The 26,451-nt window shown below is 51.6% G+C and overlaps 3 protein-coding genes across 21 annotated transcripts in view; 1 reads left to right on the forward strand and 2 right to left on the reverse strand.

Moving 5' to 3' along the window:
* Positions 1–19,986, forward strand: part of Numa1 (nuclear mitotic apparatus protein 1) — a 74,956-nt gene extending 54,970 nt beyond the window's left edge. For 6 of the 12 annotated variants that reach the window (XM_063262821.1, XM_039113343.2, XM_039113349.2 and 3 more), the window contains exons 10-26: positions 18–135; positions 221–338; positions 635–775; positions 1,973–2,095; positions 2,192–5,545; positions 6,169–6,210; positions 11,982–12,050; positions 13,513–13,632; positions 13,721–13,939; positions 14,021–14,202; positions 15,245–15,491; positions 16,304–16,532; positions 17,126–17,262; positions 17,421–17,597; positions 17,800–17,916; positions 18,010–18,213; positions 18,620–19,325. In XM_063262821.1, coding sequence (XP_063118891.1) covers positions 18–135; positions 221–338; positions 635–775; positions 1,973–2,095; positions 2,192–5,545; positions 6,169–6,210; positions 11,982–12,050; positions 13,513–13,632; positions 13,721–13,939; positions 14,021–14,202; positions 15,245–15,491; positions 16,304–16,532; positions 17,126–17,262; positions 17,421–17,597; positions 17,800–17,916; positions 18,010–18,213; positions 18,620–18,631 — 5,609 coding nt within the window. In that variant the 3' untranslated portion in view covers positions 18,632–19,325. Of the gene's footprint in view, positions 1–17; positions 136–220; positions 339–634; positions 776–1,972; positions 2,096–2,191; positions 5,546–6,168; positions 6,211–11,981; positions 12,051–13,512; positions 13,633–13,720; positions 13,940–14,020; positions 14,203–15,244; positions 15,492–16,303; positions 16,533–17,125; positions 17,263–17,420; positions 17,598–17,799; positions 17,917–18,009; positions 18,214–18,619 lie in introns of all 12 variants that reach the window. The other 6 variants (XM_039113350.2, XM_063262822.1, XM_039113357.2 and 3 more) reach the window with 4 other exon arrangements.
* Positions 19,987–20,053: 67 nt separating this feature from the next.
* On the reverse strand, positions 20,054–23,128 carry Il18bp (interleukin 18 binding protein). 4 transcript variants are annotated; one of them, XR_010058350.1, is made up of 6 exons: positions 21,947–23,128; positions 21,619–21,695; positions 21,178–21,372; positions 20,716–20,839; positions 20,394–20,513; positions 20,054–20,297 (listed from the first exon to the last, which is right to left on the reverse strand). XR_010058350.1 is itself a non-coding variant. In XM_063275803.1 (6 exons), exons 2-6 carry the CDS (start codon positions 21,647–21,649, stop codon positions 20,288–20,290), a joined length of 396 nt encoding a protein of 131 aa, XP_063131873.1. In that variant the 5' UTR covers positions 21,650–21,695; positions 21,947–23,128; the 3' UTR covers positions 20,054–20,287. The 4 variants fall into 4 exon arrangements, 3 of the variants coding, with proteins under 3 accessions (XP_063131873.1, XP_008758027.1, NP_445826.2); XM_063275803.1 differs by having other exon boundaries at positions 20,478–20,513; XM_008759805.4 differs by having other exon boundaries at positions 20,394–20,625.
* A 1,365-nt stretch (positions 23,129–24,493) lies between these two features.
* Rnf121 (ring finger protein 121) overlaps positions 24,494–26,451 on the reverse strand; it is a 69,477-nt gene continuing 67,519 nt past the window's right edge. For 4 of the 5 annotated variants that reach the window (XM_063262825.1, XM_063262826.1, XM_063262824.1 and 1 more), the window contains one exon: positions 24,494–24,833. In XM_063262825.1, coding sequence (XP_063118895.1) covers positions 24,713–24,833 — 121 coding nt within the window. In that variant the 3' untranslated portion in view covers positions 24,494–24,712. The remainder of the gene's footprint in view (positions 24,834–26,451) is intronic. The other variant, NM_001107540.3, reaches the window with a different exon arrangement.

Genomic DNA, 26,451 nt, shown 5'->3' on the forward strand with positions numbered 1-26,451 from the left:
GTCCCTGTCCTGGGCAGACGCTCAGATCGCCATGATGCAGCAGCGCATCGACCACCTGGCTCTGCTGAATGAGAAGCAGGCAGCCAGCCCCCAGGAGCCCAGCGAACTTGAGGAGCTCCGTGGCAAGAATGAAAGGTAGGACTCCTGCCCTCCTTCCCGCATCCAGTCCCTGCTGGCGAGGTGGGGAATCACACCATTCTCACGGTTCCTTTCCTGGCAGCCTCACTGTGCGTCTGCATGAGACTTTGAAGCAGTGTCAGAACCTGAAGACCGAGAAGAACCAGATGGATCGAAAGATTAGCCAGCTTTCTGAGGAGAACGGGGACCTTTCCTTTAAGGTGAGTGGGGCTGGCTATGTGTAGAGACCCCTCAGGGCTGAGGTGGTCTGGAAGTTTCCCCAAGAAGGTTGAGAAAGACGGTCTAGAACCTGGCTTTGGGCTTTAGTCACTTTCCTTGTTACTAGTTCCTGGAAGGGTGCTCAGGCAGCTCTAAGTGATGATGTGTGTTTCTGAATAGAGGTGTGATTGGCTGTGATTGGATTGAAGGTGGGGAAGAATTATTGGAGGCCCCAAGGTCTGGGTTTCAAGGACTTGCTGGAAGGAAGTGCCAACTTCTCACCCTGCTTATTTCTCAGGTGCGAGAGTTTGCAAACCACTTGCAACAACTGCAGGGTGCGTTCAACGACCTGATAGAGGAGCACAGCAAGGCTTCTCAGGAGTGGGCAGAGAAGCAGGCTCATCTGGAAAGTGAGCTCAGCACAGCCCTCCAGGATAAGGTAACCCTCTCTCGAGAGCTGGCCACATTGTCCACGTGGAGTTCATCAGACTGCTGGGTCTGGAGCTGCCTTCTGAGAGTCTGCTAGTGTGGTGACAGGCTGAGTGCAATGTACCCGTGGCCTCTGTGATGTGCAAAATGTGTGTCTTGGAAAAGTTAATGAGTCTCAGAGGGGACTGATGCTTTGTTAACTATTATGTGATTGAAGGGCAGCTCGTAAGCTCTGAGTGAATTAGTTGTGATATCAGGTTGGGTTTCTTTGCTGAGATACTTGATATTAGAAGGATATCAGGGATAGGTGTTTTATTCTGCAGTATTTGCATAGACATTGTAAGTTGCTCATCCCTTTGTCTAACATCTAAATCACTCTGAACCTTTGTTTTCTTAAAGTAGCCTCCCTCTGTAGCCCAAGCTGGCTTTGGACCCTGTCCTCTAGTCTTTGTCTCCTGTGTGCCAGAGTTACAAGATTCTGCCACAATGATTTGTTAAAATTTTAAAACTTGTTGGTATCATGTTTAGAGCTCAGAAAGTTTGGATTTTGGGATTGTTGGATTCCAGATTTCAGACTTAGGGATGTCCAATCTGCATTACTATTGTTACTAAGCCCAGCTCTGCCACTTCCTAACCTGGGAGCTCTTGGGTATAGCACTTAGAGTCTCGGATCATGAGTGTTTTCTGTGAAGGAGACAGTAGAGACTCCCCGTCAGCCCCTGGGTGGGTCAGGAGGTCAGAGCATACCCATCATGTTGCTTTGCGCCCACAATTGAGGGGGGCCAACGTCGGGCCGGGACAGATGAAGCTAGGCTAGCATAGATGCCCGGGATTGTTTTGGGCATTTGGTTAGTGTCTGAGTCAAGGCTCGTCTGAGGAAGGCTACGTGGTAAGTAAGTAGGCTTTGCACATTTTGACTTAAATTTACCCGTGTAATTGGGAGTAGAAAGTCAGGTTCTCAGGAAGTCAGACCTGTGGTTCTGTTGACAGGCAGGGTCTGGGAGCACAGGTTGGTTTTTAAAATCTTCATTTTCATGTCTCGGTCTCTTGAGTTTTGGGGAGCCATTACTCCCAGCTCAGTCCTATGGTTTCTGAGGATTTTCTCCTCAGCCAGGGCAAAGGGAAATCTTGGGTACAAGATGATTGCGTCTCTGGTAATTGGATGGCTGTTGTACTCTGTTCACATGGGTCTCTTGCTTACTCCCAGAAATGTCTGGAAGAGAAGAGTGAGATCCTTCAGGAGAAGATTTCCCAGCTGGAGGATCGAGCAGCTCAGCTGCAGGGGAGCCCTGCCCCGGAGAAGGGTGAGGTGCTGGGTGACGCCTTGCAGGTAGGAATAGACAGAAGCAGTAAGGCAATTTGCTAGGGTTGATTCTTGGTGTTCTTTGATAGGGTTGATCCCCGTTTTATCTCTTTATCCCAACAGCTGGATACCCTGAAACAAGAGGCAGCCAAACTTGCCACAGATAACACAGAGCTCCAAGCCCGCGTAGAGACTCTGGAGTGTGAGCGTGGTAAACAGGAAGCCCAGCTGCTTGCTGAGCGGGGCCACTTTGAAGAAGAGAAGCGGCAGCTGGCCAGCTTGGTTGCTGACCTGCAGAGCTCCGTCTCTAACCTCAGCCAGGCCAAAGAGGAGCTGCAGCAAGCCTCCCAGGCTCAGGGGGCTCAGCTCACTGCCCAGCTGGCCTCTCTGACAGCACTGAATGCCACCCTGCAGCAGCAAGATCAAGAGCTGACCAGCCTGAAAGAACAGGCCAAAAAGGAACAGGCTCAGATGTTACAGACCTTGCAAGAGCAAGAACAGGCTGCCCAGGGCCTCCGCCAGCAGGTGGAGCAGCTGAGCAGCAGCCTGAAGCTGAAGGAGCAGCAATTGGAAGAGGCAGCCAAGGAGCAGGAGGCAGCCAGGCAGGATCACGCCCAGCAACTGGCCACCATTGTTGAGGCTCGAGAGGCCTCTGTAAGGGAGCGAGATGCTGCTCGCCAGCAGCTAGAAACATTGGAGAAGGAGAAGGATGCCAAGCTGGAGAGCCTGCAGCAGCAACTTCAGGCTTCTAATGAAGCCAGGGACACTGCGCAGACCTCGGTCACACAGGCCCAGCGGGAAAAGGCAGAGCTGAGCCAAAAGATAGGAGAACTCCATGCCTGCATTGAAGCTGCCCACCAGGAACAGCGTCAGGCCCAAGCTCACGTGACAGAGCTAGAGGCCCAGCTGAAGGCTGAGCAGCAAAAAGCAACTGAGAGAGAAAAGGTGGTGCAGGAGAAGGTCCAGCTCCAGGAGCAGCTCCAGGCCCTTGAGGAGACTTTGAAGATTGTCAGAGGTAGCCTTGAAGAAGAGAAATGCAGGGCTGCAGATGCCCTGAAGGAGCAGCAGCGCCACGCCACTGAGATGGAGGCAGAGACTCGACACCTGATGGAGCAGCGGGAGCAGGAGCAGAAGGAGTTAGAGCAGGAGAAGGCTGAGCGAAAGGGGCTGGAGGCCCGGCTACAGCAGCTTGAAGAGGCTCATCAGGCCGAGACTGAAGCCTTGCGACATGAGCTAGCAGGGGCCACAGCTGCTCAGCACGGAGCTGAGAGTGAGCGTGAGCAGCTCCTCAGGGAGGTTGAGAGCTGGCAGAAGCGGGTTGAAGCCAGACAGCAAGAGGAGGCAAGGTATGGTGCCATGTTCCAGGAACAGCTGATGGCCTTGAAAGGGGAGCATGGAAAGATTGGCCAAGAAGAACAGAAGGAGGCAGGAGAGATCCACGGTGAAGGCCAGACAGGCCAGCAGCAGAGTCAGCTAGCTCAGCTTCATGCCTGTTTGGCAAAAGCCCTTCAGCAGGTCCAGGAGAAAGAAGCGAGAGCACAGAAGCTGCTAGATGATCTCTCGGCTCTGCGGGAGAAGATGGCTGCCACTAACAAGGAGGTGGCCTGCCTGAAGGCCTTGGTGCTCAAGGCAGGTGAGCAGCAGGCAGCAGCCTCACATGAGCTCAAAGAGCCCCCGAGGGCTGGGAACCAAGAGTCTGACTGGGAGGAAGAGCAGGCAAGGCCGTTGGGTAGTACACAGGCAGCACTGAAGGCTGTGCAGCGTGAAGCTGAGCAAATGGGCGGAGAGCTGGAGAGACTGCGGGCAGCACTGATGCAGAGCCAGGGGCAGCAGCAAGAGGTTCGTGGGCAGCAGGAGAGGGAGGTAGCACGGCTGACCCAGGAGCGGGGCCAGGCCCAAGCTGACCTGGCTCAGGAGAAGGCAGCCAAGGCAGAACTTGAGATGCGGCTGCAGAACACCCTCAATGAGCAGCGTGTGGAGTTTGCTGCCTTACAAGAAGCACTGACCCATGCCATGACAGAAAAGGAAGGGAAAGACCAAGAGCTTGCCAAACTTCGTGAGCAAGAGGCAGCTCAGATATCAGAGCTGAAGGCGCTTCAGCAGACTTTGGAAGAGCTGAAGAAGAAAGAGAAAGAGCACCCCACAGGGGGTGCCAGGGGAGAAGACGCTTCAGGAGATGGCCCAGGATCCCAGCTGCACACACCTGGGAAGACAGAGGCACCAGGCCCTGAGGTGGAGGCTCTTCGGGCAGAGATCAGTAAGCTAGAGCGGCAGTGGCAGCAGCAGCAGCAACAGGTTGAAGGCCTGACACACAGCCTGGAGTCCGAGCGTGCTTGCCGGGCTGAGCAAGACAAAGCCCTGGAGACACTGCAGGGCCAGTTAGAGGAGAAGGCTCGAGAGCTGGGGCATAATCAGGCTGCCTCAGCCTCAGCTCAAAGAGAGTTGCAAGCCCTCCGTGCCAAAGCCCAGGACCACAGCAAAGCTGAGGAAGAGTGGAAGGCCCAGGTAGCCCGTGGCCAGCAGGAAGCTGAGAGAAAGAGCAGTCTTATCAGCAGCTTGGAAGAGGAGGTATCCATCCTGAATCGCCAAGTCCTAGAGAAGGAGGGAGAAAGCAAGGAGTTGAAGCGCCTGGTTGTAGCTGAGTCAGAGAAGAGCCAGAAGCTGGAAGAGCGGCTGCGCCTGCTTCAGGTAGAAACAGCCAGCAGCAGTGCCAGGGCAGCAGAACGCAGCTCAGCTCTACGGGAGGAGGTACAGAGCCTCCGAGAAGAGGTAGAGAAGCAGCGTGTAGTTTCTGAGAACTTGAGGCAGGAGCTGGCCTCACAAGCGGAGCGAGCTGAGGAATCGGGTCAAGAATTGAAGGCCTGGCAGGAGAAGTTTTTCCAGAAGGAGCAAGCGCTCTCTGCCCTGCAGCTGGAGCACACCAGCACACAGGCCCTGGTGAGTGAGCTGCTGCCTGCCAAGCACCTTTGTCAGCAGCTGCAAGCTGAGCAGGCAGCTGCCGAGAAGCGCTTCCGGGAGGAGATAGAGCAGAGCAAGCAGGCAGCTGGCGGGCTGCAGGCAGAGCTAATGCGGGCTCAACGGGAGCTTGGAGAGCTAGGATCTTTGCGGCAGAAGATTGTTGAGCAGGAGCGAGCAGCCCAGCAGCTGCGGGCAGAAAAGGCCAGCTATGCAGAGCAGTTGAGCATGCTGAAGAAGGCCCATGGCCTGCTGGCCGAGGAGAACCGGGGGCTGGGAGAACGGGCCAACCTGGGCCGGCAGTTTCTAGAAGTAGAGCTCGATCAAGCCCGGGAGAAGTATGTCCAGGAGCTGGCCGCTGTGCGCACTGATGCCGAGACCCACCTGGCTGAAATGCGGCAAGAAGCTCAGAGCACTAGCCGGGAGCTGGAGGTGATGACCGCCAAGTACGAAAGTGCCAAGGTGAAGGTCCTAGAGGAGAGGCAGAGGTTCCAAGAAGAGAGGCAGAAACTCACTGCCCAGGTAAGGTGTCCATGCTGTGTCCTCTGCATTCTGTAGCCCTCCCCTTGCCTCCACCCCAGATGGACACTGCCTACCTGCCTTCACTCATTGAGTAGCAGAGAAAGATAAGTAAGCAGTAGAATCCCGTTTGTCGGAAAGAGAATGCTATGACAGCGAGTGGTGGTGCATGCCTGTAGTCCCAGCACGTAGGAGGCTAAGTCAGGAGGAGGATCATGAGTTTGAGGCCGCTTATGGGTTGCATAGTTAGATCCTGTTTGAACTTCCACAGTCACCCCCCCACCCTCCAACAGACGATGTCTATGGCCCCCTTTTCTTTGAGAGCTGAATCTAAAGAGTCAGGTTGACTACCCTTTTGTTTCTTTGGTGTTTTAAAACAGGATCTAATGTAACTCAGGCTAACCTTGAACTCACCATATAAGTAAAGATGGCCTTGCACTCTTGATCTTCCTGCCTTCACCTCCCACGTGTTGGGATCACAGGCCCCTGTGTCCTGTTACCTGATTCCAGCTGGCCTGCCCCCATGTCCCCCCTCTCCCTTCTATGGGGGAAGTCTCAGAGCCCGAGTGAGGTCAGTCTGGCAGTGGCTGCATCTCACTGTCTCCATTGCTTCTCCCCCTGCACAGGTGGAGCAACTAGAGGTATTTCACAGAGAGCAGACTAAGCAGGTAATGCCTGGGGTTCTGGATAAATGCTGGCTGCTTAAGCGGTGACCAGTCTCGGTGCATGACCCCGGCTGCAGCTTGCTCCGCCGGCTCCTCTTGTGAACTGTTTGTGAAAGGCAGGCCCAGGCTGCCCAGGAGTACAGTGTTAATCGGCCCTCTCTGGGGCCTCGTCCCATCCATCCCAGGTCGGCCTCTCCCCTCTGCCCTTCCTTTCACCTATCAGAAACAAGGGGTGGTATCGCTTCATCTTTCCTACACTATCCTGGCGACAAATTCAGTCCTTGTGGCACAAACCTCCAGTCCTGTTTTGAGTTAAGGAGACTTATCCAAGAGGAAGAGCAGGTTTATGTGGCTTTGTTTAGGTTATTTCCATTCTTCCCTCCGAGTTATCCAGGGTATGAAGATGACAAATGAGGCAGCCCTTGGAGGATAGGGAACCTGACCTGCTCAGAATGCTCAGCCAGTACACTCTGGAGCCTTACCCCAGAACCTCGCTCCCAGAGCTTTCTGGAACAGAAGTAGAAAGGGTCTTCCCCAGACGGCCCCTGTGGTCTCTCTGCCTTCATTCCTCTCAGGCCTCTCCGTCCTCCTACTTAATAGGTTAGAGAAATTTAGTGAGAACACTTTCTTTACCTCCCTCCCTCCCTCCCTCCCTCCCTCCCTCCCTCCCTCCCTCCCTCCCTCCCTCCCTCTCCCCTCTCTCTCAGATTTATTTATTATGTAAACAGTGATCTGCCTGCATATATACCTGCAGGCCAGAAGAGGACACTAGATCTCATTACAGAGGGTTGTGAGCCACAATGTGGTTAAACGCAGGGTCTCTGGAAGAGCAGTCAGTGCCCTTAAGCTCTGAGCCGTCTCTCCAGCCCCAGAACACCCTCTCCTTTCTAGCCACTATAGACATTCTAAAAAAAAAAAGTGGGATAATCAAATTGGAAAGCAAGCAGTTAGCAATGGAGCCTTTTGCCTCTTCCTTTGCTGCCTGTTCATGCCTAAGCTCCCATAATGCCTGGAGGAAACATGGCTGCTTTTGGCTGTTAGGATCCCTATGCTCTTTGGTAGTTGAGGGAGGGGCTTGGGAGTATGTGCTGCCCTGCTCTTGTCTTCAGCATTCTTTTCTCCCAGTGCTAACTGCAGTGGCCATGCTGCTAGCATCTCTAACCCCTTGGAGAGTGGAAAGAGGTCTGGGGGCTTTGCTTTGGTTATTTTCGGGGAGGAGGGAGCAATGAATGTACTTTGACAATGTCTGTTAGCACCAGAGTGGGAGTCTTGTTTCTATTTTGTTTTTAATTCTTTGCGTATGAGTGTTTGCCTATATAGGTATATACACATTCTATGCATGCCTGCTGCCTGCAGGGACCAGAAGGGGATGTTAGGTCCCCTGGAACTGGAGTGATAGTTCATTTTGAGCTGGCATGTGGGAGCTGGGAACCAAACCTGGGTCTTCTACAAGAACTTGTAGAACTTTTTTTTTTTTTTTTTTTTCCGGAGCTGGGGAAACTTGAACTTATAACCACTTACTCATCTCTCCAACCCCATAGCTGTTCTGTCCTTGCCTCAACTTTTCCAGGTTGGGTGTGGGAGCAGAGAACACAGTCAGATGTGTAGAGATGCCCACTCTGAAGGGTCAGGCATTTAATTTGGTGGCAGAGACTTCAGCTGGAATGAGTTTGGTCAGGTGACCTTGGTAGCATCTGTTTGGGACCACCTCAGGCCCTGATAACCTTTGGGCAGCAGGGAGTTACCTGTGTAGAGGAAGGGCCTGAGGATAATAATGGTTAGTCTAGACCTCCAGTGTTTAGTCAGAGGAACAGAACTGACTGGATCTGCATTTATCAGGAGGAGAAGCAGTACAGTAGCTTACATGCTATGGCCTGACTGTTTAAACAGGAACTGTCTTTTGATGGAAGAAAAAGTAATCTGGTGGTGGTTCAGTCCATAAAGCTGATGCTTCTGCTGGTCTGTCTTGGAGTCCCAGAGCAGCAGAGGAGTGCCTGCTTCGGCAGTAGGATAAACTTGCCAGCAAGATTGCGGGCAAGAAGGAAAAAAGCAAAGCTTCCTTTGTGTCTTTTTATATGGACGGCCGCCAGAAGGTGTGGCCCAGATTTAGAGTGGCTCATCCTGCCTCAGACGATCCAGTCAAGAAAACCTAACCTTCTGGAGAGCCCTACCCCAACCCTCTAGGCATTGTAACTGGGTCTTCAAAAGGCCATTCCATCATTCTATCAGAATGGCTGCTTCAGGATAGTGGAGATTATGACGAATGGGTTCCGTGAACATGGGCCACTGTTGAACTTCTTCTCTAGCTGCTAAATGAGTTTGTTAGTTAGAAGCAGTACTGTGTGGAATATCATGATGGTGGATACACTATTCTGTAAATCCATGATGGCAGTTTCAGCAGAAGCATTTTGTGCAGGAAAGGCAAATCCATAACCAGAATAATTATCTACTTCAGTAGGACAGAGTTTGGTGTCGATCCTGCTGTGGCAGCTCTGGCACCCAGCAGCATCTGTAGCCAGGTCAGCAGCCTTGACGATGGAGGTCTGTATTGTTGAGCCCATGTACAACCTCATCTCTGCACTGTGGCCACTTTGTTCATGGACCTTGTAGGCAGTGACAGCAGTGGCCGGGGAAAAGAGGCTGATGGTCCATAGCATGGGTCATTCTGTCTATTTGATTATTGAACTCCACATCTGAAGTCATCTTTGATTAGCATTTACATAGGACATAGCTATCTTCATACCCTTTTAGGTCTGTTCTCATGCTTCCTAGATAGCGGTTTTCTTGCTCTTTCCAAGTCTCTTAGCCATCCAGCCAGTCAGTCTGCTACAGCCCATGAATCTTGAACGATTGCACATCTGGGCCATTTCTCCTTCTAAGCAAAGTGGATGCCCATATGTACTGCCTGAAGTTCTGCGCACTATGAAGATTTCTCTTTCCCTGCTGTTTTTCAGGGTTGTCTCAGAAAAGGGTTGTAATGCTGCAGCCGCCTATTTGTGGATGCGGCCAGCATAATGTACAGAAGCAGCAGTAAACCAGGCCCTAGGCTTCTCTCTTTCAGTCAGTCAATCATTAGGGCACACCCTATAATGGTGCCTGCGCAGGCTTGGGAGCAGAGGGCACTGTAAGGGTAATGGAGACAGTAGGCACTCTCAAAGGGAGGATACTTGTCTGCAGAGAATGGTAGACCCTCGCTCCAAAACCCCAAAGGTGACTCCTCAGTGACCCCCTGTCTCCCACTGACAGACACCTTGAGTACTGTTGGGTCTGCTGGATCATGTGGTTCACGTGGTAGACAGAACACCCTGCACGGAAGCCTGGACCATCTGAAGAGCCTTCTCCTGTTCCAGGCCCCACACAGAGCTAGCAGCTTTCCAAGTGACTTGGAATATGGGCCAGAGTAACACACTCAAGTGAGGAATGTGCTGCCTCCAGGGTCTAGATAGGCCCACTGAATGTGTTTGCTTCTTTCTTGGTGGTGGGAGGGGCCAGGTGTAATAACATCCTTCCCCTTAGAAGGAGTATCTCTGCGTGCCCCACCACTGGACTCCCAAGAATTTCACTGAACCAGAAGGCCCTTTAATTTTGATTGGATTTATTCCTTATCCTCGGATGCCCGTGTGTTACCAACAAGTCCAAAGTAGTTGCTACTTCCTGCTCACTTGGTCCAGTCAGCATAATGTTGTCAATATAGAGGACCAGTATAATGTTTTGTGGAAGAGATGGGTGATTAAGATCCCTTCAAACTAAGTTATGGCACAGGGCTGGGTAACAGACCCTTGAGGTAAAACTCTAAAGGTATAGTGCTGCGCTTGTCAATAGAAAGCAATTTGTTTCTGGTGGTATTTATGGACAGCTATTGAGAAACAGGCATTTGCTGGATTGATAGCTACACACGGTACCAGGAGGTGCGTTAATCTGCTCGAGTAAGGACACCACAGCTGGTACAGCAGCTGCATTTGGAGTCACTACTTAAATTTGCAGTAGTCAAACTGTCGTTCTCCACGATCCGTCTGTCTTCTGTACTGGCCAGATAAGAGTTAAAGGGAGGTGTGGTAGGGACCGTCACCTCTGCATCTTCCCTGGGAGGGGCAACGCTAAATGGCTTCCACTTGACCTTCCAACTATCGTAGCCCTCACTCCACAGGTGAGGGAAGCTGTGCAAATTTTGCCAACTTCTAAGGATATCTGACTCAGTTGTACATTCTGGAACTGGAGCAACCACAGGATGAGTTTGGGGACATACTGGACCCACTGTGAGTTGGACTTCAGCCCAAACTCCATCAATCACCTGCCCTTCATAAGCCCCCACTTTAACTGGAGGGCCACAGTGCTTCTTGGGGGTCTCCTGAAATCAGCATTAATTCAGAACCAGTATCCACTAGACCCAGGAAGTAGGATTATTTCTTTTCTCTGGTGTACAATTACCCTTGTAAAGGCTGTAGGTCCTGATGGGGAAGGACTGGACTTTTACATGTTTTATCAAGGTTCTTCCAGCGGATCTGGTCATCCTTTCACTCCAGGTGTTCTGTGTCTGCAAACAGGTTCAAGTCTGGTTCACTGGCCAAGATAACCCATTGCCACAATCCAGTTTAGCCTTTCTTTCATTTGTCTCAGAAGTTTTCTGCTATGCAGACTAAAGAAAAAAATGTAGTAGGCTTCCTATATTTTCCATGCCTGGGAACATCATGACTGATTATCCAGTACCAAAGTTCTGCACAAATCACGACATCACAAATGTCCTGTTGTTGCTGCTGCTTGCCTGTTAGGACAACTATGGTCACTCTGCCTTTGTCAGTTCAGTGCCCACCTGGCCCCTCCTACCCCTGGGCCCAGTTAAACCTACAGCATTGAATTCATCCAACTGGGCGGCAGCAGCTCCGCCCTCAACCCCAGCACATAAAAGGGAGATGACAGAGTATGCTGGCACTCTCTCACCATCCCTGTCCCACAGGATTATTGAGGACGTGTCTTCTGGGCCTTTCACTGTGGAGGGCGTAGTTTGATAGAGCATATCCACTCAAACATTACAGCTTCCCTGAGCTGGAAAGTACTCAGCAGCATGAAGTCAAGGGAGATAAGGCATCTACAGGTCCTTTTCAGTAGGTCACCTTTTGACAAATGCTTCCTCGAACTTTTGACACCTTTTCTTAAAAAACTGTGCATGCTTCATAGTAAATCCAGAATCTCTCCTCCATGGGCCTGAATCAGTGAACTCAGTTTGATCTGTTGTAATGTTCTTTCCACCATAACCCCACACCCTTACAACTTACCCCACACAGGTGTCCCACACAGAATACTTGAATGAATTAGCAAAGTTATTTAGCTCCTTGGTTTTAGGTTTGGCTATAAATTATTGGTGGGCCCTGAGAAACAGCGGTGTTCGTTGTCTTGCCAGACCAAACTACAGGATCACATTCCTTAATAAATGCCCTTACTTTAACTGTTGACACCTTCTAGGACTTGAATTTTGGTTTTGATTCTCCCAAGGCACACTTAGAAATCTTTAGACTGGTTATGCATATCCAGAACAAGAAAGTGAGGCAAGCAGGCAAAGAGCAAAAACTTCCTTTTATGTCCTTTTATGTGAGCTGCCACCAGGTGTGGCCCAGACTTAAGGTGCGTTTTCCCGCCTCAAATGATCCAATTGAGAAAAATCCCTCATAGCTGTGCCCAGTTGCTTGGGTTTTAGCTGTTTGCAGATGTGGTCTAGTTGAAAACCAAGAAAGCCATTCCACCCTCATCTTCTTGTTTGTTCTTTTTCTGCTCCTCAGGTGGAAGAACTGAATAAGAAGCTGACAGAGAGTGAACAAGCCAGCAGGGTGCAGCAGCAGAAGCTGAAGGTGGGGCAGCCGTGGGACAGGCCTGTCCTCTGCCTCAGAGCGCCAGGGTGGAGGGACAGCTTCTCTAAGCCCTTGGGCAGTACCAGGCCAGAGCAGGTGCTCCCTGGGGGCCTGGTTGCCCAGGAACCTGTCCTGGGCCTCAGAAACCTTGGCTTTGTCTTCAGGGATCTCTCACCGAAAGGCCTTCTCTCTGTTACAGCCAACTATGCTTTTCAGTTAAAAATATCAAGGCATAGGTCTGGTTGAGTGGTAGAGCACTGCTTGGTGCACAGAAGACCTAGGCTCAGCTCCAGCACCTCAGAACAGGTTACTTTGTTTGTTCTTGATTTACCCTAGCCACTTTCCCAGTCAGTAGGGCAATTGCTAATGACTGCAAGACAGAATAGGACAAGTTCCTCCATCCCAGAAAGTTCTGTGGGAAAGCCCTGCTGTAAGTAGTTGGGGTTCAAGAGTTGAGAGTTTCAACAATTCTCAATCTTAGAATGCATATCCCTGCCCTCCTTGGGATGGGAGACCCCATCCCATTATGCCACCCAGAGTCCTGAGATTACTTGGCATTTGCCATAATGACCAGTGCAGTTAACACTTAATGCTCCCAATTCTGTTACCTTCTTCGTTCCAGTGTTTGCTTTCAGCAGCTCTAAGCTTCCCATCCCTTAGTTAAGGGCAAAGGATTGGGCACCAGTTCCACAGGGACTTGTGTAGCACATAGTGGATCCCAGGTAGAGGAACTCTGGGATTCAGTTTCCTTCTCAGCGTCCTTGTCCGTGGTCTGTGGTGAACAGTAAGCAGGTTTGTCATGTCCCTTTTTAGGGTTGTTATGAGCTAGCAGATGGAGGAGTTTTGTAGTCCCACCCAGTACCTGTGGTAAACCAAGCTGACACTGCAGATACGGGGACCAGCTGCTGCTCCTCATGAGGAGTTAGGGTTCCCTTAGGAGACAGTGGTGGCATCGTAAAGGAGTCAACCCCCAGTTTTGGAGTAGGTGGATGAAGTTCAAGGTTTACTGTACTGTCAGTTTGCCTAAATCCCTGGTCTCTTCTCTTCTGTAAAACAAGGATAAAAGTTGTTTCTTGGAGAAGTGAGTTCCTGTCATTGGCATGCACATGCACATGCAGCTGTCTCAGCTCTAGACCAGGGCACTCTCAGAAGATCCCTTTCTGTTCCCTTGAGAGAGAATGTCCTTGTACAGGGGTGAGATTCCTGGTGCTCGGCCTCAGATGGCGGCAGGACTGTGAGAAGCGTTAGAGCCAGCAGATGGTCAGCACACGCCGGACGGTCTGGGAGGGAGAATGGAATTGGTTGTAGGCTGCGGTTGGGGGTGTGTGCATTGGACTGAGGCGTCCCTAGATGTCCTGAGAATCTATTCAGAAGACTGGGAAGGACCTGTGGAAACTGAGCAGCAGAAGCAGGCCAGTGGGTTTGGGTAATCAGAGTTCCCTTGTTTTGATTGATTTCTCAGGCTTTCCAGGCCCAGGGAGGTGAAAGCCAGCAGGAGGTCCAGTGCCTCCAGACGCAGCTGAGTGAGCTGCAAGCCCAGCTGAGCCAGAAGGAGCAGGCAGCTGAGCACTACAAGCTACAGGTGCGGGGCCAGGAGCCAGCCTGCTCTGCCCTTCTTCCTGACCATTTCTAGGCTCTGCCACACACACACACCCTGTCTGTCCACACAGATGGAGAAAGCCAAGACCCATTACGATGCCAAGAAGCAGCAGAACCAAGAGCTGCGGGAACAGCTTCAAGACCTGGAGCAGCTGCAGAAGGACAACAAGGAGCTGCGGTCTGAGACTGAACGTCTGGGCCGTGAGCTGCAGCAGGCAGGGCTGAAGACCAAGGAAGCTGAACAGGCTTGCCGGCACCTCACAGCCCAGGTGCGCAGCCTGGAGGCCCAGGTGAGCATCTGTTTCAACAGCAGCCCCTCACCCTGATCTGTTGTACTACGTGCCTCCTCTCCAAGGCCACCCCTACTCTAGGCTTCTTTTTATTTTACTTCTAAGGTTGCCCACGCAGACCAGCAGCTTCGAGACCTGGGCAAATTCCAGGTGGCAACTGATGCCTTAAAGAGCCGTGAGCCTCAAGTGAAACCCCAGCTGGACCTAAGTATTGACAGCCTGGATCTGAGCTTGGAGGAGGGAACCCCGTGCAGTGTCGCTAGGTCAGGAGACATGCCTCTCTGTCCTGGGCCTGTTCATTGAGTGTGCGCTGTTCTAGCCCGTGGGTCTTCTGTGATGACAGATGCCTGCGTAGGGCACAGGAGAAGTGAAAAGGAGGTGGAACAGTTAGGAAAGCCTTGGAAGGAAGCTCTGCTGAGTTTTGATAAACTCTACAAGAGTGTGCAGAGGCGGGTGAAGGAGCAGCCTGTAGTGTGAGGCCAAGTAGGTCTGGCAGCCAAAGGCTGATGGACTTCAGAAGTGCTCACACTGAGGACTACAGGTTGGATTTGCATCCTAGTTTCCTGACAGTATTGAAGGCAAGGTTCGCAGTACAGTTACTGTTTCTATCAAACAGCGTGTTCTGCACTGTGGGCCAGTGTTCTGAGTTCTTGGAGCAGTTACAACTTCATTTTCCCCCTAGCCACCATGTTGGGCTCTATTCATTATACCTCCTTAAACAGAACTGGGCTTTAGAGGGATCCACAGTGATAGAGCCAGGTTTGAACCTGGCAGCCTGTCCTGAGTTCTTGTCACTACTGTGCAGTGTGTCTCATGGCAGTCTGTCTCTAGGTGAGATGAGCTGAGGGGAGGGAGTGCACATGGGGAGTGTGCAGCTAGTAGAGTTCTCAGAATGTTGACTGCAATTGTGTGTGGTAAAAGAGGTCAAATTACACCCATGCTCATGACCTGGCAACCTGTGAAGATGCCCGTGCTTAGTTAAAATAGGAGATCCAGGAGGAAGAGCAGGCAGAGGGGTTTGGAGTAGGCCTGCTAATTGTGGAGCACTGTGGCATCTGAGGGACGTCTGGCTCCATAGCTGTCTGACCTGAAGAGCAGGGTTTGGCTATGGTAGAGAGAGATCTGAGAGCTGCTAATATGAAGGGGTTAGGGGCAACCAAGAGTGGACTGAAAAGGTCCCAGTCAAGGCCCCTTTTTAGTATCTCTGAAGGACCAGTGGTAGTTGCTTTAGGTAGTTTGGGGCAAGGAGACAGACAGTGTCTTCTAGCTCACGATCTGCATCTCAGCAAGTTGCTTTTTCTACAGCAAGCTGCCTCGTACCCAGCCAGATGGTACCAGTGTCCCAGGAGAGCCAGCCTCACCCATCTCCCAGCGCTTGCCCCCCAAAGTGGAATCCCTGGAGAGTCTCTACTTCACCCCCATTCCTGCTCGGGGTCAGGCCCCCTTGGAGACCAGCCTGGACTCTCTGGGGGATGCCTTCCCTGACTCCGGCCGTAAGACCCGCTCTGCTCGCCGGCGTACCACACAGATCATCAACATTACCATGACCAAGGTTAGGCTACTGGGCATAGGGCTGTCCAGGAGTCCTAAGTCAGGAACACTCAGGAATGACTGACATCTTTTAAAAAGGGCATGGATTTGTTTAGGATCTCTTTTCTTTTTAGATTTTATATACATAATTGCTCAATTTCATGCACATTAGAAGACAGAATCAGATACTGTCTGATTACAGATGGTCGTGAGCCACCATGTGGTTGCTGAGAATTGAACTCAGGACCCCTGGAAGAGCAGCCAGTGTCTTAACCACTGAGCCATCTCTCCAGCCTCTAGTCTCTCCTGCTGCCGGGAAGACAGAGCAGGATAAAATTAATAGCAGCTAATTCTGAGCCTCTGGCACCCCATGCAGCCAGGATGCAGCTTGTGTGGCTCACAATACTCTGCTACTTCTAGACTTACATACTCTCTCCCCTCTCCAGGGGACAGGTGGAAAGGTGCTTTATGCCCCCTACTACTGAGAATTTGGGGTAGTGTAGATGATGTTCATACCTGGGAACCTTGTCCTAGGACAGCAGAGGTTGTGGTCTACGTCCAACAAGATGGCTTAGGGGTTAGGGGTTCTGGCTCTTCGCCTAGCTACTTCCTAGCTGTGTGACTAGAGGGTAGTCACCTTGCTCTTATCTCTGAAATAAGCCTCCTTTAAAATGTGGTAGGTAGAAGAGTTTTGGCAACCTCAGCATCTTTCAGGATGCTCTGGCTGTGTGGTCTGTTTACACACTTTCAGTGTAAAGACCGTTTTGAAGCAGAGGGCAGCGCAGAGGGAGGTGATGCTGCTTTAGAGTGTTACTGCACTGTTTGTTCTTCCAGAAACTAGAACTGGAGGAGCCGGACAGCGCCAACTCGTCCTTCTACAGTACGCAGTCTGCCCCTGCTTCCCAGGCCAACTTGCGAGCCACTTCCTCCACTCAGTCTCTGGCCCGCTTGGGCTCTCCTGATGACAGCAACTCCGCGCTGCTCAGCCTGCCTGGCTACCGGCCTACCACCCGAAGCTCTGCTCGGCGCTCCCAGACCAGGACATCCAGTGGGGCCCCCCACGGTGAGGAGACAGATTTACTAAATTCCAAAAGCTCCAGGCAGGCCTCCTTGCTGCCTCCCGATGCCAGAGCTGCTGCCCCTCACTCAGCCTCTGCCATCTCTGGGCCTTGCCTATCCTAGGACTACAAGGGGACAGTCTGAAGCAGGGGTGCTCACCAGTTAAGATTCCCACACAGTTCCCAGTGCGAGCTGACTCTTGTGGGAGTCAGTCCTCTGGGCTGCCTTCTGGGAAACTGGACTTGGGAAGTTGGCCTGCCCAGCGGTCTCCTGGAAGTTGCCTTAGCATCTAGGGACCCTCCCTGGTTATCAGTTCCTGACCCTCAGCTTCTCTTGGTGTGGGGCACCAGGCCTTGGCAGGTGAATAAGATGCTACAGCCTCTGGTTATGAACTCTGATCTCCCCCAGAGAGCACCTCCATGAGACAAATGGCTTGGTGTGCCACTTTGGCTCTGTAACATCATTACAGAACAGAACCTGTGGATCCAGCCTGAAGCCCCCCAGGAAGGTGGAAGGGAACAGTGGCAACAAAAGTCTGGCCAGATTAGTAGGCAGGGTGCCAGCAGCCGTGCTCGCCCTAACTTGTGCCCTCTACAGGAAGGAATAGCTTCTACATGGGGACTTGCCAGGACGAGCCCGAGCAGGTGGATGACTGGAACCGCATCGCGGAGTTGCAGCAGCGCAACAGAGTATGCCCTCCGCACCTGAAGACCTGCTACCCTCTGGAGTCCAGGGTGAGGTGTGGGGTCAGGCATGACTGCTTGGGACTGTTAGCTATTCATCCAGGTGTAGATGGCATGAACAACAGGAAGGAAGGCATGTTAAGGATCCAGCTTTAGTTCTTGCTCTATACAGTTGGGGCCCACTGACCATTGCTGCTTGTCCCATGCAGCCTGCCCTGAGCCTGGCCACCATCACTGACGAGGAGATGAAAACCGGAGACCCCCGGGAAACCTTGCGCAGAGCCAGCATGCAGCCAGCTCAGATCGCTGAGGGCGCTGGCATCACTACCAGGCAGCAGCGTAAACGGGTTTCCTCGGAGACCCACCAGGGCCCCGGTACTCCTGAGGTAGGTGATGTGTGCATCTGTATTGTTCTCTTTAGCACTGCACCCAGGTATGAACCAGCTCACCAAATCTTAGTAGTGAATCGGAGGGAAGTCTCTCTTCCCAAGGGCAGATGTACAGACTGCTGGAAGGGCCTCTGTCAGAGATGGGGAAGGCTTGTCTTTTCGCCATTATCTGCCCAGTTGTCCTCTGCCTGCCTCACAGTCCAAGAAAGCTACGAGCTGCTTTCCACGCCCCATGACTCCCAGGGACCGGCATGAAGGACGGAAGCAGAACAGCACTGCTGATGCCCAGAAGAAAGCAGCTCCAGTTCTCAAGCAGGTTAGTGCAGCACCGAAGGGGAAGGAGGAAGGCCAAGTGAAGCCTTGCTGGCAGCCCCAAAGTAGCAGGCTGACAGACCTTCTTCCCCTATAGTCGGACCGGCGTCAGTCAATGGCTTTCAGCATCCTTAACACACCCAAGAAGCTGGGAAATAGCCTTCTACGGCGAGGAACTTCAAAGAAGACCCCAGCAAAGGTTTCCCCCAATCCTCGCAGTGGAACCCGCCGCTCTCCACGCATCGCCACCACCACGGCTGGTGCTGCTACTGCTGCCACCACTCCTCGGGCCAAGGGCAAGGTAACTCAGTACAAGGAGACCACCCCTAGACTGCTCTCTATAGACAAGGCAAAGCCAAACCACTGGAGGAGGGTTGGGGCAAGAGGGTACCCTCTGCCTTGGTTAGCCATTCATAACTGAGGACCCCACATTTCTTAGGTGTGGGCTGGCAACTTAAAGGTAGGTGTTTATGGGAACCCTACAGAGGGAGCGGTCCCAGCCACAGGGTTTTCTGAACTAGTCAATAGAGGTCGGCAACACAGACTTAATCTGGCCAAGTGACTGTCTTTCTTTTTTTTTTTTTTTTTTTGGTTCTTTTTTTTTTTTTTTTCGGAGCTGGGGACCGAACCCAGGGCCTTGCGCTTCCTAGGCAAGCGCTCTACCATTGAGCTAAATCCCCAACCCCGTGACTGTCTTTCTTTTTCAGGCAAAGCATTAAAGAGTCGATACCAGTGCGTGGCCCCACCTGCGTTGTCAGCACTGACCTTGCCTGGTCCTTTTCCTTCTACTGTCCCTCAGTGCCTTCTCTCAGCTCCCAGGCCAATGGCGGCCAGCCCTCCCAGAGACTTCGATGTTTGCCTGCACCCTGGCCTGGTACCTGGACTTTCACTGGTGCCTTCTAGGCATCTTTCAGAGCTGGCCCAGGAGGCTTGGAGCTTGGACAGTGTGCGGTCTTCTCCCTATATTGCCTCCTGATCTTTTTTTTTTCCTTGTTTTGGAAAAAAGTCTACTTTTCCATCATAACTAGATTTGAGGCTGGATTCTTGAGCCCAGTCTTCCTTAGTCTCTGGACCTAGAAGGGACCATTGGAGAAGCAGGCTCTACTTTCCTGCTGTTCTGGTGGCTGGGCCTAGCAGGGGTCTTTGCTCTTGAAGCCCAGGATTGGGCATGACCTGGTAGAAGCCTCTGCTCTACCTGCTTCCATATTCAGCTGCCTGGAGGATGCTTTTCCCAGGACAGATAGGTCCTGGGTCTCAGGGGTGGGAGGGGGGCAGCCTTCAATGGCAGCTCATACTTCAGCTCCCCAGACTTGCACTGGGGGGATATGGAACGATGGGAAGGTTTTTAAGGGCCGGGAATGGATCTTTTCTAAATGTTATTACTTGTAAATAAAGTCTATTTTTCTCCCTTGAGTGCTAAGCTCTTTGGGTCAGTATGAAGAAAAAGAGGGAAATTACAGCTCTTTGGAGCCTGTGTTTGGTCCTTCTACCTGGCCCTATTTCCACTCACCTATTGGTCTGGCCCCTGTCTCTAACTAGTATTATGGGCTGTTTTCTATTTCAGAGGTTCATGTTATTCTGAATTTCTATTTGGCAGTGTCCCGTGCTCCCTCCTGAGTCAGGCAGAGTTCCTGCAGACAGTACCAGGGCCTAAAAACATCAGACCTTGAGATGCTCCAGCTTTATGAGGACTGGACTCGTTGTGGGACTGCTGAGACAGACTGGCAGATACAATTGTGATCTGAAGCAGCCACTGTCCCACCCCTTCCTTGGGAACAGTACACCTGTAAAGACAGACGTAAATGCAGATAGTGGTCAGAGCTGAGTGTGAATGTTGCTAATCTCGACTACACTTGAGGGTTAACCTGTTGGATCGGGCGGCAGGCATCTCAAATTCATATTGAGTGGAGCAGAGCTCTTACTTGGCTAAGGCATCATCAGGTCTCAGAGGTTCCAGAATACCAGTGGGATGAGTAAGACATTAGAAAGTGTTAACAGGGGGTTGGGGATTTAGCTCAGTGGTAGAGCGCTTACCTAGGAAGCGCAAGGCCCTGGGTTCGGTCCCCAGCTCAGGAAAAAAAAAAAAAAAAAAAAAAAAAGTGTTAACAGGATGGATGGACACAAGGACAAACAGGAAGAACTCCAAGGACTTAATAACTATTGTAATCTAGGTAGAAATGAAGCTTGAGTTTGAGGTTCAGCCGCTGGAAAGAGGCAATCACAGCCTGTGGTGTAGACTTCACCCTCCAGGTAGATGAGAGCCAGGCTCCGGTCAAGGTCATGCTGTGGTTGGCTTCATGGGGCCCCTGGGCCTGCTGATCTGGGTCCTGGGCTGTGGCTGGAGAGGGTTTCTTGAGAAGGGGATGGGGCTGTCTTCAATCCATCCTAGAAAAGTAAATGCACATACAGTCAGAGCTAAGAAGAGCTCTTGCCCCTCCTGTCACTGTAGTCCCAAGTTCCTTGCTAACAGTCACCGCTTACAGGTTGCATTGGAAAAGCCAATCCTTTCTTCCCCAGGTAGTGGAGTTCCTCCCATCCCTGGATGCCTTCTTTCAGGTTCCTTACCCAGAGCTGGGCCAGAATGACATGATACTGGGCCACCTGTCCGGGATCCACAAACAGACAGGAGAAGTTGGTACTTAGTAGGGAGGGGCTCAGTTCCTCCAGCACCAAGGCCCTGTGTAGCCAGGTGCTTGCGTTCCTCTGCTCCCGGCTAGAGCAGCAGAAGGAAATCATGAGAGGGTTGCAGGGGCTGGGGGGGGGGGGGGGGCTTTCTTCCGCTAGCCTAACTGATGGCCCTTACCTTGTGTGGCCCTCCCTCAGCCGGCCTGGGAGGTGCTCAATGAAGGAGCCATTGCCCAGCCAGTAGAGGATGCTGAAGTTGGGGAAGCGGCTGCAGGCAGTGCAGGACAAGGTCAGCGTTCCATCTGGGAACACATTTGACTGTGAGTTATTCTATAAAGCAGGCCCTGCCCTGCCCAGCTCTACTCAGTCATGAGTCAGAAACAGAATACCGGAGTCCCACCTACACAGGACAGTGTTCAAGGGGCTATGCTCTGGAGTACCTTGGATCCAAGGCCCTGCAAGGTTCTCTACTATAAGAACCATGTGGGGAGCTGGGCAGTGAATGGTGAACACAGAGCCAAGTTTGCCTGGCTGGTGATTCTCAGGTTAGAGGTACACTCCCAAGGCAACCCAACCCTGTGTTCACAGCCTGCCTCTGACACCTGTACCCTCTTGGGCTCCCATGACACTTGTTCCTTACTCAGTGGCACTTCTTTCTCTGGCCAGATCACATCCAATGTTGGGTACTGCTTAGTTGGGACTGCTGGAGACCAGGAAGAGCACGGGTCCTTTGAGCTTCTGGTTAAGACAGTGGCTGTTGTCAGAGGTGCAGATGTGGCTCTGGCCAGAATGACAACATGGACATATAGAAGCAGGACCCACCAAGGACTGGGGTCTGAGGAACAAATAGTTACAGATGTAAATAAAAATAAAGCTCAACGTCCTAGCGCCTTAGTCGAGGACAGGATGCTACATGGGTTGGGACAGACCCCCACCCAGATACTCCAAGGTTCTTGCCAGGAATCAGAGTGGATGGAGACCCTTCAGCCCCCACCCTTCGTCTCTGCTGAATGCAGTACAGAGGAGCCCTGACATGGAGCCAGCGCCCTGGAAATGTGGACCACAAAGCCCAATGTCCCACCTGCTGCACAGCCACAGTGTCTCATGGTCATGATGAATGTGGAAGCAGGCAAGCCTGGTGCCTAACTGTGACTTCCTCTGGAAAAAATAAGTAGAAGTCAGCTAGCCCTACATTTCAGGTTCTTCCCCTCTGGCAATGTTACTGACCCCATTTGAGTTTTTAGAGGGCAGGCCTCAGCCACTAGCTGGGCTATGGGCACTTAAGGCTGCTGGTGTTACCTAGTAACAATTTTCTCTCACCAGCTCCAAACAGCACTTAAGACATAACATTCCCCCGGCCCAGTCCTACCCATTAAGAGAGAGAGAAAGCACTTGAGCCAGGTCCTTACCTGGGAAGTAACACTCCGTTCGCCAGTTCGCCAGCCGGCCCTTGTTCTGGGAAGGCAGGCAGCAGACAGCTTCTAGGAAAGCTCCCGACTATTTTCACTTTCACTTTCTCTCTGAACTAGGAATCCCGGTCCCTACTGTGAACCAATGCTCACTGACAATTCCCAGGACCACTCTCCAACTCACTGGGTCTTCTGTCCACCTCACCCCCCTAAGGTCAACTAAGGGATGGGGCAGATCAGTCTCTCACAGGGCACTGTCTTGCCCCTACCACCCTTCACAGCCAACTTTCTACAGGGCCAAGCCTTTACTTTCTCTAGAACAAACTCCAAAGAGTCAATATTTATTGCTACTAGGGGCCCCAAACTAAATCACTGACCTTTTTACATTCAATGCCTCACTAGCTCAATAACAGCCTAGCTTCTCTCAGGCTTCCCCACCCCCACCCCTCACCCCAAGGTCAGGTCTATCACTTTACAGCCTCCACACACAGCCAGTCACAGTGCAGCTTCACTTACAGTAAGTTCAGCTCTTCCTACCCTGCTCTTAGGCCTGAATGGCTTCTGAGAGCTCCAAGGCTCAGTGTGGCTGCCTGCACCCTAACAAATCTCACCACAGGAGAGCAACTTCCCTGCCTGGCTGGTGTAAACTCCCAGCCAAGCTGAGAGCTGGCCCTAAGTAGCCAGGAAGGCACTTACGCAACACTGGCTCTCGTAGCTCAGAGGCTGGGCCTGAGGCGTGTTCCTTGAATGTCCTGCCAGAGCCTCTGAGGGCAGAAAGACCAGTGCATGCACTCATGGCAAAGTGTGGTGGGCTAAGGTTTGTGATCAGAGGGTAGAGCTGGTGACGAGTGGAATCAGGTTGGAAGGACCCGTGGGAATAGCTTCATACCTGGTTTAGATGGAGGAGGCTAAAAACTGTCTTTCATGTGCCACATTCACATTCTTCTCTTCTGAGCAACTCCACCTACCCTCTCCCCTCTCCCACCAAGGCTGCAGCATTCAGGATCTCCAGGAGATAGGTCCAGAAGTTGTACACCCTCACACACTCGGGGGGATTTCTCAGTCCACTGGGGTATGGGTAGGGGTGCAGGAAGAGGAAATAAGCTGTACCTTAGAACAGCCAAGACTGGAGGTAAAACATGGAAGCAGCCTTCACCTTAGGGAAAGGGGAGGGCAAATACTAAAGGAAGAGCTGTCCCTGTCCCTGGGCTTTTGCTTAGCTCCCATTCCTCTGGGGATGGAAGGAAGAGGAAGCTACAGCAGAGTTTGAGAACAGGCTGAGTGGGGGTAGCAGGGTACTAGTCTGAGACCGAGGGTGGCATGCCACTCAGTCTGAAAGGGGACCAGTGAGGCCTCAGGGACCCTAATGCCATAGAACAGGCACCACACAGGAGGGGGTGGCTGGGACACAGGAGCCCACGATTCCCCAGGGGACATGGGAAGAGGTGGCAGACAGAAAAGCCAATGGATGTCCAGCTGTCCAGCCCAGCTCATGGAGCTTTATTCAGATGTGATGACAAGAGCCGGTTGGCTCTCGTTGCCTTCAAATGGGCCAGGCCAAATTCCCCTAGAAGCCCAGTGCTGCTGACCCATGATGCCCGCCCACTTTCTTCAAACTTCCAGGACTACAGTTAGGCCTGGTCAGAAGCCCCTTTTCAGAGCCCACGTTTATTCAGGCCTTATTCTTCCTATGCACTCAGCATCCTTAACATCAAGCCCGGGAAAAGCCAAGTGACCAAGCCTACATAGGGATGTTCCTGGGCTGGGAATCCCCACTTAGCTTCAAGGGTACACTGATGACTGGCAGAACAGATCCATTAGTCTGTGTGCTATGTGCATAAACACTCCCTTAGGCTTTCAGGAAGTGATGTGCAGAGTGGCCTTGGGCACATGCCAACACTTCCAGACTGAAGGGTGTACTTGCACAAGAAGCTGTAACGGTCACTGCTGCCAGAGAAGCTTTCACAGCCCAGTGATATCTAGATTGCTTTTATACCCTGCCTGGTGATACCCTGCTCAGGGGCAGGTTATCCATGCTGCTCATACGTCTAGTTCTCCCAAAACATGTCAGTGAATTTTGAGGTCACAGGGCTTCCCTGGTTGGAAAAGTCATTGATTTTGCCACACCTAGCCTTTAGTTTCCAGACAAAAAGGCAACAGAGTCATACACAATACCTATCTTATGTTCAGAGATGAAGAGACCCTTTACCACTCAGTGCTAATCTGGCACCGGTCTGAGCTCTTCTACACCGAGTGCAAACCAGGCTTGAGCCTTGCAGAGGGAAGGGCAGGGAAGGAAAGGGAAGGGAAGGGAAGGGGAGGGGAGGGGAGGGGAGGGAAGGGAAGGGGAGGGGAGGGGAGGGGAGGGGAGGGGAGGAAAAGGGCAGGCTGAAGCACTCGGCCTCCTGAAAACCCTCCAGTGCTCACCCAGAGGTGAGTAGACTCCATCCAACCAATACCTCCAACAGCTTTGCCTACCCTGTTCAAGCAAGGTTAAGGCCTTGGGGTGGGGGACAATTCCTATGCTCCACAATAAAAAAATTTAAATATATTCATCAAAATAATTTTCTTTTAAAAAGCCCCCCACTGCTGACAGCCCCACTGGCTGGTTCTCCATCATGTCCCCTCCAACCCAGACACAGCTGGGGAGGTCCTGAATGGCCCAAGTGCCTTTGAGTCTTTTCCACCCAAGTCTTTGTGGGCAGCAAGGAGAGTGCCCTGAGGTCCATGGTGGGTGGGGTGGTTCTGCAATGATGTGGTCTCTGATTACTCCAGGCCCAGGATGTAGCTGATGCCTTGCACCAGGCCAATGATAACAGGCTGCCAGGCTACCAAGTACCGAAGCCAGTCTAGCAGCTGTCCATACATGACATGAGGCCGCTCCCAGCTGTCAGAATGTTAAGGATCACACTCAATAGACAACAGCTCTTAGGTTTATCCAGTGTGGTAGGAAGGCCTTCCTTGGGTCTGCCCAGAGTTTTAAGCTATTCCATAGCCCAGTAAAAGTAAAGCTACCCAGATTCTCTTCAGCTCTTTAGGTTGGAAAATCAGAGGAAGGAGAGCAGAGGGGACTGGAGACAGACATGAGAAGTGAGAGGTAAAACAGATGCATCACACTCTCAGAAATGACAACAGCCTAAGTCTGACAGACACGACACCCTAGAGACAAACCCGTGACAGAAGATCTGGGAATAGCTTACAGGACCCCCCCCCCAACCTTTTTTTTTTTCCTGTCATTTCCAGACCAGGTTTCTTTGTATAGTCAAGGTTATCCTGTAACTCACTCTGGGGACCAGCCTGGCACAAACTCAGAGATCTACCTGCTTCTGCCTTCCTAAGCCCTGGGATTAAAGGTGTGCAATCCCCACCCCAGCTAACCAGTAGTCTAGTAAGTACCTTGCCACTGATCTAGTTATATTCCTGGCCCCCAGGAGGTTCTTGCAATGTACAAAATTTAAGGTTTTCTCCATCAAGGAAAAGATTATGGCTACTGACAAGTTGTGGACCAATTTCCTTCCAGAAATTGGCAGAAAGCTTATTAGGAAGTAAACTATTCTAAAGAGGTAAAACATCCCATCCAGCAGGGAAGCTTCTTAAACCCAGAAAGTAAACAATTCAAAAGCTTCAGGAAGTCCCTGAAACCAACCAAATACACCAGGCCACTCTTTCCTCAAAAGTATATAAGCAGTGAAAATTGCTGATGAGTTTCCTCGCAGATTCTGAGTTAAGTTGAGCTGTCTGGAGACTCTAAGGCCAGCTGAACTTCCTAGAGGAGCTCAGGCCAAGTCTGCGGCCTGCAGGGAGTTCTAGGTTTGTGACTTTCAGCAGCCACTGTCTATGGTACCTTTGGTGGTGCAGCTATCTTTGAGTCATTTCTGCCCCTACAAATAACCCCTCATCAATAAGTAACACCAATAAAACTCACTGGCTAAGTTGGACTTGGATGGTCTGGTTCCCTATCTGTAGTGAGTAAATGTTTCTTAATATCTTCCCAGGAATAATGTCACAGAACAGGATAGAGTCAGAGAGAAACAGGTTATTCATAAGGAGCCCCCCTGACAGAGACTTGAAGCAGGCCCTACTGAGGCCAAAAGGTCTTTTATGAAGTTTCCTTTCCTTTCCATTTCACATCTAAATGAAGGAAAGGGAAGGATCTGAAGAAAGAGTGCCTGCAAAGACTGCTGGAGCAAAGTCCATGGAGAAGCTGTTGAAATGGGTGGAGCACTCCTCTAAAGGCATCAAAAATATCAACATGGCCTGAGTCTCTAAGAGCTAAGCGCAGCCACAAGCTCCAGTAAGGCCAGATGACCATAAGTGCTCTGGGACCAGCCCTATAAGAACCACGTAGGAAACCTGAAATGGGAAAGGCCAGAGTCTTGTGTTCAGAGATGATGACAGTGTACTACTAACATAATGTCCCCTGAACTGAATAAAGTCCTGCTGGTGTACACAGAGAGGGAACTGGAAACCACAGGACAGAGGGGGTGACTGGGACAGGAGCTGAA

The sequence above is a fragment of the Rattus norvegicus genome, chromosome 1, assembly GCF_036323735.1.
Source record: "Rattus norvegicus strain BN/NHsdMcwi chromosome 1, GRCr8, whole genome shotgun sequence".
NCBI lineage: Eukaryota > Metazoa > Chordata > Mammalia > Rodentia > Muridae > Rattus > Rattus norvegicus.

Coding starts and splice junctions, on each gene's coding strand:
- Il18bp (XM_008759805.4), bottom strand. CDS start 21,649: ATGACCATGAGACACTGTGGCTGTGCAGCAG. Junction 21,373..21,618: donor ACACTGTGGCTGTGCAGCAG/GTGGGACATTGG, acceptor TTTGTTCCTCAG/ACCCCAGTCCTTGGTGGGTC. Junction 20,626..20,715: donor CTGAGGGAGGGCCACACAAG/GTAAGGGCCATC, acceptor CTGCTGCTCTAG/CCGGGAGCAGAGGAACGCAA.